Genomic DNA, 15,878 nt, shown 5'->3' with positions numbered 1-15,878 from the left:
CATGTGTTGCCTATGGCAGCTGTAAAATGCTCAATTGGGTTTACTTATCTGCACATTGACACCTGACGAGTCCATTTACAAACAGCTGAAATGTTTCCATGCCCACAGTGCTGAGTAAAAACAGCAAGCCCGTGCACACCACCATCCTCAACCCCCATGTGCATCTGATTGGAGAGGAGGCTGCCTGCATCGCTTACATCCGCCTGACGCAGTACATGGACGGACAGGGCCGGCCGCGCTCCTGCCAGTCGGAGGAGACGCGTGTGTGGCATCGGCGCGAAGCCAAATGGCTCAACGTGCACTTCCACTGCTCTGGAGCGCCGGCTGCACCCTTGCAGTGAACTGACAGCCCCCAGGCCCAGGTGAGGTGATAACACACACACACACATTTTCTTTTAAAGCTATAATATAGAAATTGAGCTTATGGCCCTGAGCTTTATTGTTAGTCTCCTCTCCTAGTCCCTGCCCCAGAACTCATATGTGTCTGCCTTTTTAAAAGTGAGGCAGCAGGCATCGCTCAGGTTCACTGGAGATACTGACAAAGTAAACACTGAATAGATAAGACATGTGATGAATATACAAATATATCACAAACATGATTGACCATGATTTTATTCACTCCACTTCAGCTTAATTTTCTGAGTATCCTTTGAAATCAAATTTGATGGAAATTGAAGATAAATTAAAAGAAGTAAACTGATGGTTAATTATTATTTCCTTTTTTAATTTTACAGTTTTATGTTTTGCGATATCAATTTGAAGTCTGTGTTATGTATGGACATGAAGTCACGTGCTTAGCTTACCTTAGCATGAATAAAGAGGACAGAGGTGCAATGTGTTTTAAATATGCCGTTATCAGAAAGTTGTTTTAAGCTTTAAGTGGCAAAAACTAAATTCCATTTTGCTCCATTGAATTGGATTGAAGGAGGCAGCAATCTCAGGCAAATATTTAAAACCTAAACTATCTACATGGCTACCACTAGGGATAAGTGAGGGTTTTTTTTCTGGATACTTTTACTTTAAGTGAACCAGCCCTTAAAAGACACACAGTTTCCACACTAACCGTTGTGCTCTTTCTCCTCCAGCTTAGCCTGATCTAAAGCTGTTTGGAGCATTTTCTCCGTGGTCGGATTGGTGCCTGGATAATGGCCGGGAAGAGGCGGCTTGGAAAGTTGTAAAAAATAAAGAAAAGAAAAAAAAATTAAAACACAAGCAGGGAGAAAATACATACTCATATAAAAAGAAAAAAAGCTTGATTGACTGACTGACTGACCGACCAACACCAATCCAGTCCAACCCTAGCTAGATGATGTTGGGGGCCCTGCTGATATCAGCCCCCTATCTGCAGATGGTGCATGCTTCTGGCAGCCACACAGGGATGATGCTGTCCTGGTTATTTTTCTCCCATGACCTTTATTTCCTCATCTTTGTTTTGTCTGCCATCTAAAAAAGCATTAACATGTTAAAAAATTTAAATATACATATTTAAAAAGGAGAAAAAAAAGAACACTTCACACATTTGAAAAGTGAAAAGGACTGGGAGTAGCAAGGGAAATATTTAGAAAAATTTGATTTATTCTTTGTTTCGTCTTAAGAGAGAAGCAGAAGGTCTACTTTATTAAAAGTATTGTTTGTCTGACCAGTAAAAGGTATATGTGGGTGGGTTTATGGGAACTTATATCTACTTCATATCAGAAGTTAACACATTATGTATCAGGGTTTGAGCATCTGTGCACAATGTTTGAAGGGGTTTTAGGCATTGTGATCACTGAAAGGACCTTTATGTTGTCTTTTTGTATTATGCATAATGTTTTTCTTTTCTCCTGTGTGACGTATTCTAAAGTATTTTGTTTGGGAAAAGGGTAATTTGTCATCGAAAAGGGTGATTTTATTTAATCGAAATGTGTATAACTTGATATTTATATATGAGAAAATGGGGATTCATGACTAAGTTTAAGGGTGTTGGGAGGGGAGTTAAGCATGAGCGGAGAGTGGGTGTTTTTTTTTTCTTTCAGCTTTGAGTTCTCCAGGTGTAAATACAACACACACACACACACACACACACACACACACACACACACACACACACACACACACACACACACACACACACACACACACACACACACACACACACACACACACACACACACACACACACTCACACTCACTCACTCAAGGTCCCTGTGTTCCAGCCTTTACGGTTGAGCCTCTCTTGAGCTTTAGACACACAACATCCAGGCCAGCTCATCCTGAAGTTGCAGAAGGTCCGCCAAGCCTGCAGTATGGAGGAGGCACCATCAGTCAAAGTCTAAAAGCTCCTCAAATCTCTGATCTACCTAATCTGAAAGCACACTCTCGAGAGCACACTCTTTTTGTTTCTACTTTGATCTGTTTTTGTGTATTTTTCTTGACGTGAAAAGCATGAGTTATTTGAACTGCCTAATGACCTGTACTGTTTGTGCACAGACACTTAAGACTTGATGCTGTTGCGTTTCGCTCTTCCGAGGGAGTGAAACTTTCTGCAACTTCAGGTTACACTCGCCAAAATCCTTCCCTTCCACCCTATACCACTGCCTCCCTCTACTTCCATCATTCTTGCCTCTGATACTCTCTCCACATTCGGTTACTCTTGTGAACCGCTAACCAGCCCCATTACTGTCTTAGTATAGCACCACGCCATGTGATGAAGATTATGATAATGATGTCACCCTTATGCCTGTCTCTTGTTCAGATTGTGTTTTCTTAAAATGTGTGTACGTTGTTGTCCGTCTTGGCTTGCTGTACTTCTGTGTGAAGTCCTGGCACTATTTAAAAAAAAAAGCATGTTAAAAAGAGATTGGACAGCAAAAAAAAAGGCATGATGGGAAAGAGGGCTAGCTTGAGGGCTGTGGGACCTTTGCTGAGGGCAATCAATGGATTTGGTCCCTTTATGTCACGTTTTCTGTTGTGAGGGTTGTAGTTTTTAGTGTTTTGATGTTTTTTTTTATCAATTGTTTAAGCCAGAACTATTTAAAAAATAAATGGGGTTGAAATAAATGGAGACTGACTGCCAAAACTTTTCACTGTCCACATTGTCCCCTCACACACACAATACTGACATCTTGAGACAAAAAAAAAGAAAATTATTCACATTATCAACATTATAGGCACATGAGATTCTCCCTTTAAAGAGGACATAACATATCTTTGTGATGAAACTTTTCCCAATGTGTAGTAGAAACTTTGTTGAGTGTGTGACTTTGTCCCAGTGGAGGGAGTGAGGCTTCCCGTCTGTCCTGTCTCCGTGTTGCGCTGCTCCATAGTAACTCCTGTTGCTGGTGGTCATGTTAAAGCTGAAACCACAATGATGCTTCAAACCATCACATAACGTGTGTATGTTTGTATTTTGACACAATCCAGCAGATTAGAAGAAAAAAAACGTTTTGAATCATAAATCACCCCCCACCTTACCTACTGTATCAACCCAGTGTTGTGACATATCTGACATGCCATGAAAACTGTGTGTCCCACCCCCTCACCCCTGCCACACTTTTTGCACCATGGTGACATGTTGCAAAACCAGTAATGAAACTGTGTGATGTTTTAATGGATCTAAGTAGTAATGTTTGTGCTGTGGGCTCGGGCCCAGTTGTCTGTTGATGCCACCAATCTGACAAGATGTATTTCTTTCATTGTGTGTGTTTTCCCCACTCAGTCATGGGGATGTTTGAATGAGAAAGATGCAGTTCAACTTTACAGGTAATCTATAAAAAAAATTATAATGGGACAAACAACTGCAAAGTGTTTTGGTCAAGTCGAAAATTTGCATTTTTTCTTTCTAGATGGATTAATTGTTATGAAGCCAAAATAGTCCTTCACAGCCGATACTTTGACATGTGGATGTAGGAAAAGCACAGGTGTAAAAGACACTCGCTAAGGCTGAATTCCATTCAGTTTAGCCTGTTTCAGTGCCCCTAGTATCACTCTTTTTGTATGGCTTTTTGGGGCGCTAACTTTAATGGAACAGAGCCAACATTCAAGATATTTAGTTGCTTTTCATGCTAAGATGTGTCAAATCTGGCTCTATTGATTCTTACAATAGGCAGCTTGTGCAGCGAGCCCTCCTAAACTTTTACCTTTTTATTAAAGTTAATTGTGACATAACAGTGATTCCCAAACTTTTGCGCTCAAAGGCCCTTAAAAGGAAGTGTTTCTCCACAAATCACATCAGAGGTCCACTCCTCTTCCTTTGGATTAATTTATGTGGTTGAAAATCCCTTTGAAATTTAAAAAAATCAATTTGAAATTATGATTTATTTCAAAAAAACCTTTTAAGAATTCAGACATTTTTTTATTTTTTTTATTGCACCACTTAAAAGTCATATTTGAGGTTACATTTTCAATGTTTATTTAACTCACCATTACATTTAACAGAAATCATGTCACTACTATGTTATTTAAAATTATATGGTGTGTTTTTACTTCCATGGAAGTACAACAGAATTACCTTGTTAAACTGAAATGTCATTGAGAGCCAATGCAATGTATTACATTTTACATGACAGGGTATATGGACTTTTGAGTCTCACTGTATATAGGATACGGGACCAATTATAAACTTAACTTTACACAGAAAAGCTTTGGACCAATCGCACCAACTACCTTCGAGATTTTTTCACAGTAGGTAGAGCTTGCCATTTGTCGTTTCGCTTCATATACAATTTGTTTAAAAAAAATGCAAATGAGGGCATAATTTAAATAAATTCTGTACTAGAGATTTGCCAAAATACTTATGCAAATGTCTAATATATGTTCGATTTACACAGTACCTGACTGCACTGAGGGGGAAGAAAAGATCATCAAAATGTGTGAAAAGAAATGTTGGAAAAGGAAAAATAAAAACCACAATCCTTTACAGCAACAATATATATGCAGTTTTACAAATGGAAGAAATATGCATGTCTAATTTTTCACTGTTTACTTGATACTGAAATGGAAATCTGTGTTACTTGCATCCTCAAGGTAATAAAATGGCTTCATCTGAGATAATCAAAATCAAGTTCTCACATTAAAATGCATTAAAGATTAGAAAAAAGCCTTAGCTTGTATTTGAGTAAATGTATTGCATTGTAACCTTATACTAAAAGGGGCTACATGTCTATACTGAGTTTAATTGGATGCTGGATTTTTGCATGACCATACAGTTAATAAACATCATACATTCAAAAAGTATCAAGTGTTTGTTTGGATGGTTGTTTTTCATAGTTTTATTATTGGAGATGGAGGAGTATTTAATAAAATTATAATTTGAATATTGTGGTCTGTTTCTCTCACGTTGCATCTTAAAAACTCTTTGGCAGTTTTTACAAGCCTGCGAAAAGACATCATATACTGATAACCTGCCACTTTATCGGTCCGCTTTATTTCAGACCTATCGTTTTCTTGTCTACAGTATTGACATATCTAAATGTGTACGTTTAAACAATGAATACAAACTAATTACGTTTAAAAAATCTATCATCTGAAAAATTGTTGAATAATCATTGATTTCAATCATATGGCACAGCTGAAAAGAAAATCTGAGAGTTGTCCCTGTGACACTGACAGGTATGGTTCCCATTCAGAGATCAATCATATTTAGTGTCAATTGGTTTGGCTATGTTACTCACAATCACCTCTGGGTGGGGCTAAACACCAAATAACCAGGAGTTAAAGGGTAGGTAACATCTTATTGGGGCAAAGAGCAGTTTTTAGAAGTGTTGTTAACTACAAAAACTAAAGGGGAGAATACTAAATTTTCAATTCAGTCTTGAAAAAAATTATCAGGTGCCCATATGTACATTATTACTTGATCCTGCAGTTCATACTGGCGAACATCCCTTCTGTTTGTTAGTTACATAGATCAAGAAGGTATTCAGTGTTTTAGTAGCCTACAAGATTCACATTTTCTTAATTTTACTATAAAGGCTATAACCTTGGGACTTTTTGGGTCAAACAAAATTTTCAATCGGAAGCATGTGAGGGGGTAAACTAATGTTTCAACTGGCTTTGAAAAGAATGTTATGTTACTTTAAACTTCAGCTTCTGGGTGAGGGTTTGTAAGGATATGTGAGTGTTTTCATACCTCTGATTCATGGTCATGACTCAGGACATGGCAGGACCTGCAATGGCTCATAAGGACACGCCATCTCGGGCATGACTCACTCTTTTCAAGTGAAAAGCTTCACTGAGGGATGCAAATCAGTTCTTCTGAAATGGTTGGCTTGTTGAACAGAATTATCCCCCCAAAAAGTGGACAATAGACATCAATGAAAAAAACTCTGTAGTTCACTCCACATCTAAGCTTTAGGCTCAGCTCAAGGCACAATCTGCAATTTAGATGCATTGTGGGTAATGGAGGCACCTGGTTTGGACAAGAACAACACATCGATATTGATCTTTGTATTTGAAGAACCGTCTATCATGATCCAGCGAATGATATATAGGAATCGGTGGAGTACCAATCATACTCCCCGGGGTGTTTCTATATTTTTATACATAAAGGGACCGACACATTAGGTACGATTCTTAATATAATTCAAAAACACCACAACCTCAAAGATTATTTGATAGCATTGAATCAACAATCTCTCCCAATGAGGTACAATTTATTTTAAGGGCTCCTGAAATGGACAGCATTAGGTGGTACAGTTGTACCTAATAAACACGAAGGAACTTCCTTAAAGTAACAGCCATAAATTTTTCTGTATGTTTCTGTATGAAATAAGCACAAACCAGCACACAAATAGTCTTGATGAATTTTAATTACATCAAATGGAATTCATGTAAAAAGTTGAAAAAGGAGGAAAACACTGGGTCTCATCAAACACCATCATGTTCAACACAGCAACAGAAATCTGAACATGTTCTGCACGTAGTGGGCAGGTCACAGGCCACCTATACTCCAGTCAGGTTCATTAACAGTACCTCACTGAGAAGGTTCATATGCAATACAATGATGGTATAATGTGGTATGTGGTATAATGTTAGTGTTCTTTAACTTTTTATTTTCCTTTTCAGAGCAGGATGGGAAGCGATACATGTGATGTTATTAGTTGAATGATATATGATTTAAGCTTAGGGGTTTGTTTCAGGATGTGTGTTTATGTTGGCATGAGCCACGGCTTCCAACTGTCATATAGGTGACCTGAAACACTACCGTTCTTAAGTCTATCTCTCTCGCTCTCCGATCACACAACCGTCGCTCATGATTGGCAGGCAACAGACGTCAACCACACAGCTGTCATGGCTTCCTGTCCAAGGCCATTTGGCATCCTGGCCAAAAGTAAAAATCCCCACCGAACACTGTCCCTCCTCTTCGATTTAATAGGGGAAGTGAGGCGATTGGCTGATTGATTGCTCCATGCAGATAATGATTGTTCAGTGTGAAAGCGGGTTGAGTCGGAAATGTTGACGTGATGCTGACATGCTTTGAAACGGTTGTGTACGAGCCTGAAAGTCGTCTTGGATTGTGCATGCTGCCCATTTACAAAAAAAGACTAATTTTTTTGTATGAACATGGCGTTGGGCAGAAGAAGTCTCCGGATGAGTTTGAAGTTATAGAGAAGATCCAGTACAGAGACTGGTTTAAGATCGACCACTTTTTGGGCCGTTGTGTGTGAAAATTGGCACTTTTAATCCCAAGAGACGAGTGCACCTCTAGCGGTCTGTCAACACTGAAGAACACATGACAGTGCAATCTGCCACAACTTTAGTCTTTATACAAAAACAGAAAATAACTGTCACCGCAACATTTTCTACTATTTTTTCTGTCATTTCCTTGATTCAAGGAAGAAAAAAAAAACAGAGGAGGAAGCCACTTTTCTCTACTGAAGTGTCCTGGGTTTTTAAAAAAAGAAAACAAAAAGGGAAGAAAAAGGAACCTGGGATATACAATCTTTTCTCACTGTAGACGGTCTCATAATTACTCTACTAGGGGCTTCAGACACACAGCTCCAACAAGGCCACCTTTTGCTGTGAGTCCCAGGCAAGCAAAGAGGAGGTGAAAGAGTAAGAAAAGAACAGAAAGGAAAGAAAAGACAGATTAGAAAGTGAATAGGCAAAGTTGAAAGGAAAGAGAAAAAAACAACGCAAAAAAGGAGAGAAAAAAGAAAGTTAAAAGTCAGAAACTGTATCAGCAGACAGTGATATACAAGTGGAGACAGGAGGAAGCAGCCACTTTCAAGTGAAGGGGATAGGAACAGGAGGGGGGGAAGGATTTCAGCACCACACGGAAGCCATGCAGCAGCAACAACAAGCAGCCTGAAAACAGCAAAGGACCTATTTCTTTTTATTTCACCAGCAGTCGCCTTCACCAACTACACAAGAAGCATCCAGGAGGAGGGATATGGTGAGGTACTGGAGTCTCCTCTCCTTGGGGGAAGATTCGGGGACACAAACAGGCAAAGCGTTCATCCACACAGAGCAACGTGGTAAAACGGCCCCATATGCCATGCATATGAGTGGGCTCCCATCAGGGTCCAGTCAGGCTTTGAACAGGCGTTTGGCACCACAGGGACGGTGGGGTGACAAACAGGACAGTGAGCAGTGGGAGAGGGGAGGTTAAGGGCTTAGAGAAGCAGGGGAAGCAAGTGCACGGCAGGATGGACGACATCTGTTACACCATGTTTTTAGGTTCCCATGGAGACAAGACCGAAAACCCCTTCCCCTTCCCCTCCACCCCCGATCCCTATGGCTCCCGCTCGAGCAGGACTCACTCACCACGCGCTCGCAGCATGGTAGCAGACAGACCAGGGTTTAGCAGCTTGGCTGCGGCTCCCCGCTCCTGCTTTTAGACTTTCTGCCCTCCACATCTGTAGGACAAAAGCAATGTTTATTTTACATCTGTAGACAAGCGACAAGAACACTTTTTCATTTGCTTTATACCTGCATATACTTTAGATTGAGAGATAAATACAATAAAGCAACTTCAAACAGCAATTACAAAAGCAGAAATAAATAAGGATCTAGAGGCGGACAGTGCTACTAGCATTGGCACGTAATGCAGTGCTTGTCTTTGATTATAACTTAATGGTTACAACAACCTTGACAAGATCTTGTCATTCTAAAATAATCTAATATTATTCATTCTCAGGTTGTGGTGCGTCGGGATGAGTAAATAAAAGATTGCAGATACCAAAAGACATGATGTATAGCTTCATCCACAAAACAATCTGACCACTATTCTCAACATACTGTATTGACTTCCTTAAACTAACATCTAAGTATAATCCTGTTCACACTCCACTAACTTCAGTTTCAACTTTCACTTCACCGACTAAACCTTCCCTCAGATCATTTTGGGAATGAAGCTTCATCATACTGTCACCAGCCCCAAGAGTTCAGTTATGACCCACCAAATCAAAACCCATCAGCGTGGAGCAAATGCCCCACTCAATGTACACAAAAGAAAAAAAAGGAGAAAAAAAAGGTGTCGAATGTACAAAAAAACAGTACACACCGTCAATAGAAACAAAAAGGAAGATAAAACATGACGACCATTTTGATCACAGCAATCAAAATGAGTTTCAGACAAAACAGAAAAAAAAAGCCGTGCAATTGAGTGGATGATGCAACCGAGTCAAAAGCAGTGAAGAAGGAACTCCTTCATACATTGAAACATCATCAAACAGAAAGTGGAGAGTGAATCTATTATCTGGCACATTGGAAGAAAATCCATTTGGATTTGCAATAAAGAAGAAGAAATATTAATAATATAAAACAATGCTCATTCATGAACAGCTAAGATGATTTTGTTTTTTAAATCCTGGAGACGAATTCACTGCTATCTCCAATACTCATACTCACTGCTATTTTTAGATTCAAGCTAGAAACAGGAATACAAAGTATTTGCTGATGCATTAAACCAATACTGCAGATAATAGTTTAGTGTTAGCCAGTGAAAAGGGTTTAATGAGGGAACGATAACATGGTTAAGGCAGTTGGACGGAATAACATTCATTAAAGTCCCAGCTCAGAGAAAAGCAAAAAGCAAAAAATATTCACCAATCGGCACTATTGCAAACAGAAAATAACTAAACAAAAACACCACACAAAGACAGACAGTGCTCCAATAAATACATGCAGAGGAGGAGGATTTGCCAGTTTGCCATCCTGTCATTCTCCCCTCTTTAAGTCAAGTCTAGCAAAAAAAAAAGAAGAAAAAAAAAGACCAAAACCAGAACCTCCCTGTCACTCACACACACCCGTACTCATACCACAGAGACTGGTTGTCCTCTGGGTTCAGTGACTGGTCAGAACTATTCACACAACTGGGATCAACGCCCTCGTTATACTCTTTGACACTGGCTGGGCTGCTGGATGTCACCTGGCCGTTTGATTGGCTGTGAAGGGCCTGGTTTGGGGGCAAAATGTGTTGGCTGGGGATAGGGAGAGGCTGTGTTTTATTTACGACGGGGGGCCCGCCGCTGATGTTGCTGACTAGGGTGGGGTTAAGGGACAGGAAGGGGAGGTGGTTTTTGCCCGCCGAATCGCTAAAGATGGGGTCCATGAACACCGACTCTACAGTGAAGGACGGGCCCAGGAAGGACTCGAGGGTGCGGAGGTCGGGATCCTCCGAGCTATTGCAGGGTAAGCTGAGTGACTTGGGCAGTGTGGTGGTGGTGGTGGTAAGGGGTCCCTTTAGGTTGGGGTGGTGGTACTCACTGGGGGTAGGCTGCGAGCGTAGCCCAGCCTTGACGGGCAGAGAGGAGTCGACGGAGACGGGCTGCCGGTTGTCCTTTGACAGCAGGTCGTGGATGCTTGTGCGGCGCGTGCTGCCCTCGGCGGTGGAGATGACGCTGCTGGCCCGGGGAAGAGTGGAGGAGGAAGCAGAAGAAGAGTCCAGGCGTTCAGAGACGGACATGGCTTTGGCCTGAGAGGACAGACTGGAGCGCACAGGCACAGAGCCTTTCACCCGGGTGCTCTCTGCCTTGCGTAGGGTGGGGCGACCAGGTTGGCCAGAGGTGGTTCTCGGTGGGCGGTCGGTGGAGCTGACTGGAGCCGCTTTCCCGCTGGCGGAGCGCAGTATGCCCCGGCTCTTTGTAGCAGTGCGTTCTTTCTGCTGCACGTGCTCAGAGGAGGTGGAGAGACGAGGGGAGTCCACGGTGAGGTTCTCCTGACTGCCCGACTAAAAAGACGACAGAGCAAACAAAAAGCGGCACCATTAGGAAATATCATACAAAAAATGCAGGGACAGAAAATATTTCTGATCTGGACTATGAGCCATCCAGAGCTCTCAGGTTTGTCTGGGACCGGGTCTACTTTCTGTCCCCCAGAGTCAAGACTAATAAACATATGGAGAATTTGGAGATTTCAGATTTTATGCACCACATATTTGGAAAAAAACAAAACAGAATTCTTCAGGTCTGCTGCAACACTAAATTCAAAACCTTTCCGTTGACCTCCTAACCTGTAACTTTTTGACTTTGCTCGTCTTTATCGTCTTTTTCATGCAATTTCTTTTAATTTTTTTCGCAATTTGTCTGCCGGTTGCTTTTTGTTTTTATTTTCTGTCAAACGAAATTTCAATATGTTCTTATATGTTTAATGTATTTGTATAGCCCCTGTAAATCCATTTGAACTGCCTTGTGTCTAGATTGTGCTATAGAAAATAAACTTGCCTACAATCCTACACAAACAGACAAAACATAACAGCAACATACTGTACAGTAAAGCCCATCACTTCAGAGTTTTGTTGTCTCTTACCTCTGCGGGATCAATGCCCTCATCCAGGAACTGTTGCAGAGAAAGCACCTCTTGATATTGGGCCCCCGTGGTCTTCTTGCTCTGGGTCTGTCCTGTGGAGGTGGTCGGGTCCAGAGACCTGCGTGGCTGCATGGGGCTCTGGTGTGAGGAGCGGGAGGAGCTGGGCTGCTGGACGGGGCTGCTGCCACTGCTGGACCAAACCTCCTGGTCTAAACTCAGGCTGAACTCTCCACTGCTCTCGCTGTGAGGCCGGCTGAGGCTGCCGTTCAACACGCCTGGGGAAAGGGGGTAGGCAACGGTTAGAACGTATTCCAAGACCATTATTATAAACGTGCTTATTAAATCTTATCTTGTTAAAAAGGGGTGGAGTCAGCAGTTCTGGAGACGCTTGTTGTCAAAATCTCTTTTTGTCACTATCAGCGGATTGTCTGTGCTGTGTGTGTGCTGAAAGAACATCTGGTGTGTTGACACACAACCTCTGTGTACAAACGGGCATGTTGCTAGCTGAGGTAGGCCCCTTTTGTTTACATTCCCTTTGTTTACATACCCTTTTATAGAGCCTAGGCCGTGTATTAACACTGGATGTTGTCAAAAATACATTAATCAACTAATATTCTCAAGAATCGCTGATTCTACCTTTAATCGAACCACTATTATCCTAAATTTCACAATACATAGTAAATCAGGTCATTTAAAAGCAAAATGTATGGCAAAAAAAACATGATATCCTTTGCAATGTTTGTGAGATCTAAGTTCATCGAGCCTTCAAAATCAAACCGTAGTGTAGCTTTACAACCTTCCATCAATTACTTGGAAAATAAGTGAAAAAAGAAATGTAAAGGAATGTGAAGAAATTCTGTTGGAGCAGCATCAAAACCTACATTAAATATTAAATGTATTTCAGGTTTCATTTTTGTGTCATCCCGTTACGGTCTCATTCTAATATATTGATTTTGAAGGTGAGAAAAAAAGCCCTTAACCTTCAAGTCAGGACATACCGACTTGGTCCAATTTTCACAGGAGGACACATTGAAGTAGGTTTGAGTAAAGGCATGAAAGAAAAAGAAACGGGGCAAAATGGAGGAAGGCGAGAGTGGTTAGTCAAAGACGAGAGAGGAGGGCGTTAAGGGAAGGAGGAGTATACCTTTGCCCTCCACAGGAGAAGTGAGGTGGAAGTTATTGTTACTATTACTACTGGCGGTCCTGTTGCTATGGAGACTGGAGGGTCTGGAGGCTGGGTGAGGGATAAGAGGGAACACACACACACACATACACAGACACAGACAGACACAGTTAGGATATATACATATATAAACACAATCTTAAAATGTACCCACACACAACAAGCACTAACACAAAGAGTAAGACGTAGGTGCAAGCTAGCAGTCTGACAGAGCGCTCTCCTGCTGGGGCAGCAGATGGCACATGCCAGGCAGAGGGACAGGGAAAGAGGGCTCAGTGCCAGGCCAGTGCAGCCTCAATATGTCCAGCCAGTAAACAAAGCAACTACTGACGCAGAGGGCAGGACCGCCTAAAGCCAAGGACCAACCCACCTTTTATTTGAGGAAAAGGAAACTGATAAAGAGTCAATACTGAATAACAGAGGACAATAGAGTAATTAAGAAATAACATTTGTAATAATTTTTTTTTAATACAAGAAATGGGAGGTCTGTGAAACTTGAGGAAGGAGGTAAAAGAAAAGAAAAAAGAGTGGTGACAATGTGACCGTTATTTTGGTGTAGCCTATTCCAAGGACCACCTCAGCTGGAAACCAGGCACCGTGAAATCAATTCAAACTGGTTTTCAGGACATGAACGACGACGCCAAGTTAGAATTCACAATGAACAGTTACATGTAGTGAATCTATTTTTTGTCATTTTTATGTCTGGAAAACCAGCGAAGAGAGTGGGATCCCATGGTCACTTAGGCCTACTACCTGATGTGACAGGGCACTATGCACATAACACTCATCTAAACAGGAGAAGGACACAGAGCCAGGGCATTGCTATACACCTGCAAGCCTGTTAGAACACACACATAGGCCTACTGTACAAACATCAAAAACACACACTGGTTGTGATGCAAGACTTCACACTACTCATCATCAGCTGTCTACAGTACAAGTTTAATGTTTCTAAATAGCTTGAAATGCATACAAACAATAGGCAGCCATGGAAGTTGCTTTAAAAGTTAAATAAGAAGGTGTGTAACCTAATGGCTGACACATTAGGAGCAATGTCCGGTCTGAGTAAGAAGTCCATTTCCTCCAGCCATTTACAGAGACACATTGGGAAATGGGTCTCACAACAATGTATTGGCTTCTAGGAATGCATTCTGGGAACTCGATCATCAGCTAAGTAGAATCCAGGTTGCCCACTAATGCTACGCTAATGTCCTGTGGAACCATCTGGGACTGAAGGTTAAATAAAGTATTCTATTGCAAAGTCTATGCATGGAAAATAAAGTGCAACAAAAAATTAAAAGTATCTTCCGAGAGACAAAAAACTGTCTCTCTGAAATGGTGTAAATCTAGTTTAAGAAGCCATGAATGTGTGGCAGGAGTTTGGTTGCTGTTTAACAACTGGGTCATCTACATTGGAGCGACACAGAACTGATGAATAGTTGGCTGGTTGCAGATTAACTGCCCTGGATAATGCCCTAAAGCCTGAATTAGAGTCAATCCTACTTTCATTGGAGGCAGACCTCTCGCTCTCTTCCTCTCTAAATTTGCTTTTCGAACTGTAAATCAGGCTTAATGGAAGTGCATGAAGGCAGGCCAAAGATTAGCCCTGGGACTGCTGAGGACATGTCCTGCCTTTTAAAAAAATGTGTATTAATTTTTTTTAAAGCCATTCAGTCTTTACTCATTGCTGGAGCCTAGAGGCTGCTGTAATTCTTATTACCCAGCTCTTTCTTTACATCAGTGTAAAGTTTGATGTAGAGTTGCACAGATTGAAAGGCTGGGGCCGATTGGCCTTTTTTGCCTTGATCGGTGCTCGGCCGGACTCCTCTACCAAGCTCGTCACCACCCGCATTCCCCGTGACACGGCTTTCTACATGAAAACAAAATGGAAAAAAAAAACTTTCTGTAGCACAACGTTAAGTTACTGCTAATGCTAACTAAACATTTCCTAGAGCTGCAGCTCCACACTGAAAATATTTAGCCTAACTGGCGAAACGTGAGCTGACATTTCTTTACAGGAACAGGAATGTGGTGCGTGTCACTGCTAAAACCTTATTTTATATACAGTCTATGACAGCAGAAAGTCTTTAGTGTTACATTGCTTTAGTATCAGACCCAGCCATGAAGGTCTCAGCTCATACACTAGAGGTAACGCTAACATTACGATGCTAGCCTTCAGTGCATCTTAGGCCCTTTTTGGTACATTTTGGTTTTTCATTTCACAACTGCTGAGGCTGTGTTCATGCAAATGGCTTCATATTTGGTCAAGGCTAATGTTTTCTGACCAATTTATGAATTTTATCCTCAATTCATTAATTTACACTATAATGCACTGTATATTAATTTTCCTCACACTCAGCCTCCTTGGCCAAAACGGCACCTCATTGACTCCCATTCAAACGACATTTTTTGACCCTTCTGCCAATAGCTGATAGAAACCAGATTTTTTTTGTTTTGTTTTATTTCCTTGCACTAATGTCTTGAAAATTTAAATTTTTTATGTTTTTTTTTTTAATTGCATCGGTTTTCTCTCATATACCATTGGTTTTAATTACAGGCTGAGATTTAATATTGCTCTCCTCTGCTACTAGCCACTGCAGGCCACATGAATAAATTGTTTCAGCTAAAATGCTCTCTCTGTATTCTTAGTGATGGCATAGTATAGTATAGATGTGTTTTTCGACAAATAAGTGTGTGTGCGTGTCTGTGTGTGTATCCAAACACGGACACTCAAATTCACATAGAGAAAAACAGTTCAGTGTAAATCCATAAAAACTGCATGTGTTGATCCCATGGTCAATTGAGGTTAAATACATGAATTTGGTAATATTAGACATTCATCCTGTTCTTATACCTTGAAATTTTACATTTTTACTATTTTACAGCTGATGCGTGAATTTCATCCTTATAGGCCTGAAGAGCAAAGATACCCCTAGTGGAAACGAGGGAACTGTGATTCATTTTGTAT

The 15,878-nt window shown here is 41.1% G+C and overlaps 2 protein-coding genes across 6 annotated transcripts in view; one reads left to right on the top strand and one right to left on the bottom strand.

The window, feature by feature from the left end:
- camk2g2 (calcium/calmodulin-dependent protein kinase (CaM kinase) II gamma 2) overlaps positions 1–2,036 on the top strand; it is a 47,206-nt gene extending 45,170 nt beyond the window's left edge. For both annotated transcript variants that reach the window (XM_080037063.1, XM_080037062.1), the window contains exons 19-20: positions 109–362; positions 1,086–2,036. In XM_080037063.1, the coding sequence (XP_079893189.1) occupies positions 109–341 (233 nt within the window). In that variant the 3' untranslated portion in view covers positions 342–362; positions 1,086–2,036. The remainder of the gene's footprint in view (positions 1–108; positions 363–1,085) is intronic.
- A 4,741-nt stretch (positions 2,037–6,777) lies between these two features.
- ccdc88ab (coiled-coil domain containing 88Ab) overlaps positions 6,778–15,878 on the bottom strand; it is a 73,920-nt gene continuing 64,819 nt past the window's right edge. For 3 of the 4 annotated variants that reach the window (XM_080036665.1, XM_080036666.1, XM_080036667.1), the window contains 2 exons: positions 11,728–12,002; positions 9,669–11,149 (listed from right to left, as the gene is read on the bottom strand). In XM_080036665.1, the coding sequence (XP_079892791.1) occupies positions 10,217–11,149; positions 11,728–12,002 (1,208 nt within the window). In that variant the 3' untranslated portion in view covers positions 9,669–10,216. Of the gene's footprint in view, positions 8,835–9,668; positions 11,150–11,727; positions 12,003–15,878 lie in introns of those variants that run through there. The other variant, XM_080036668.1, reaches the window with a different exon arrangement.

The sequence above is a fragment of the Ammodytes marinus genome (assembly GCF_949987685.1).
Source record: "Ammodytes marinus genome assembly, chromosome: 11".
Lineage (NCBI taxonomy): Eukaryota > Metazoa > Chordata > Actinopteri > Uranoscopiformes > Ammodytidae > Ammodytes > Ammodytes marinus.
This window is presented reverse-complemented; position numbering and strand designations above follow the sequence as displayed.